The 1,989-nt window shown below is 32.5% G+C and overlaps 1 protein-coding gene across 1 annotated transcript in view; it reads right to left on the bottom strand.

The window, feature by feature from the left end:
* Positions 1-1,989, bottom strand: part of TBC1D32 (TBC1 domain family member 32) — a 174,437-nt gene that overhangs the window by 13,607 nt on the left and 158,841 nt on the right. The window contains exon 32 of the mRNA XM_011358802.2: positions 55-243. Within this exon, the coding sequence (XP_011357104.1) occupies positions 55-243 (189 nt within the window). The remainder of the gene's footprint in view (positions 1-54; positions 244-1,989) is intronic.

Below are 1,989 nucleotides of genomic sequence, written 5' to 3'. Positions count from 1 at the left end.
ACCTCATCAAAGTTAGCTATTAACTCATAATAATTTTCCCCAAAAGACACTTACTTTTAAGAAAACCTGCAGATCTTGAGTCTGAGTGTGCTGAAGAATATCTTGCTGTAGATGTTTGAATATAGCTATACAGATATACACTTGATAATCAGCACCAAGGAAAACACAAGTAGCAATATAGTGGCAGATTTCTAGCCAATCTAAATAATTCCAAAAACACTGGGTTATCCATTGAAGGCAAATCTAGAAAAAAAGAAGTCAGTTCATTAAAAAGCTTATAAGACCATATTTGACTTTCAAAAAGCAATGACCAATAACTCACACTAAACCAATGAAGAACTTAACATTTAATCAAAATAGAAAGACATTCTGTGTATACAAGCCTAATAAAGATGCTTCACCTATTTACTTAAAACTTTCATGGTCTTGGAACTCAGGACTTGGGAGATAATATGGTGTTCACATTGCTCAAATACCAATTGCTAACTGACTTCTTTATTCATATTGTCCTCCTCTTACTCATAATACCAGTCTGCTCTCTACAAATAACAAATGCTAAGAGACTATTTTAATTCAGAGATGGGAGTTTTTTCTATTCTACCTATAATCACAGATGTATAATTATGCAGATGACAGATTGCTGAATGTTACATTAATGCAAATGGACTCTTGCTGAATCAGAAAACACTTTAATCCAAACAGAATTATATAACATAAAAACTGAGAGCTAATGTGGAGAAAAATTAAAAAATGAGACTTTAAAAAAATCATTTATCTTACTCTTTGAATTACGCCTGTTCAGATTATAAAAGTAATATATGCTCATTGTGGAAAAAAACAGAAAAGTTTTAAGAAAAAGACAATGATGACTCAGAAATTAACACTGTTAACATTTTGGTACATTAATGTTATGGGTGGAATTATGTATCCCCACAAAAAGTATGTCAAAGTCCTAACCCCCAGTACCCGTGAATGTGACATTTGAAAACAGGGTACTTACAGAAGTAATCAAGTTAAAATGAGGTCATTAGAGTGGGCTTTATTCCAATATGACTGGTATTCAAATAAAAAGGGGAAAATTGGACATAGAGACAGGCACACACAGAGGGAAGATGTAGAAAAGTCACAGAGGGAGAATGTCACACATGAAGACAGATGACTGATGCACTTGTAAGCCAAGAAAGACCTAGGGCTACTAGAAGTTAGAAAAGAAACATCAAACAGTTTTTTCTCTAGTATGTTCACAGGGAATATAGCCTTGTCAACACTTTGATTTCAGATATCTGGCCTCCAAAATTGTGAGATAATAAATTTCTGCTTTTTTAAAGCAGCCCAACTCATAATGCTTTGATACTGCAGTCTTAGGACACTAAGACAATTATTTTCTAGTATTTTAATTTTCATTATGATTAACAATTTACCACTGAAGATTTCCTTTATTGATCCTCTCTTCCATAATTTTATGTTTTAGGGAGGTGGGGAGGAGGAAATAAGAACAGGTATGGCAGTTTATCTCAATTTGTCATAAATATAAAAGATACAGAAAAACAAATTTTTCTTTTTTTGCTCTATCATTATGTCCTTTTAAAAATATATTCTTAAATAAAATTTCTAAAATTTGTTCTTATATCCCTGATTCAATTTTTTGGGGTGCTGATTTCACTTTTAACCACCTTTAACATGGTATATTAGTTTACTGGCTGACAGTAAACTAATGGTTTACATGGTTTATTAGTTTATATAAAGCACTAAAGAATAGGTGGCAAACAACAGAAATTTATCTTCTCAGAATTATGGAGAAGTCCATATTCAAGGTGTTGGCAAGATTGGTTTATAGTGAGACTTTTCCTTGGCTTGTAGATGGCAGCCTTCTCTCATATTTTCACATAGTCTACCCTCTGTACATGTCTGTGTCCAAATTTCCTATTCTTATAAGGACATCAATCATACTGGATTAAGGCATACCCTAATAACCTCATTTTAACTTAA

Source organism: Pteropus vampyrus, unplaced genomic scaffold, assembly GCF_000151845.1.
Source record: "Pteropus vampyrus isolate Shadow unplaced genomic scaffold, Pvam_2.0 Scaffold43, whole genome shotgun sequence".
Classification (NCBI taxonomy): domain Eukaryota; kingdom Metazoa; phylum Chordata; class Mammalia; order Chiroptera; family Pteropodidae; genus Pteropus; species Pteropus vampyrus.
This window is presented reverse-complemented; position numbering and strand designations above follow the sequence as displayed.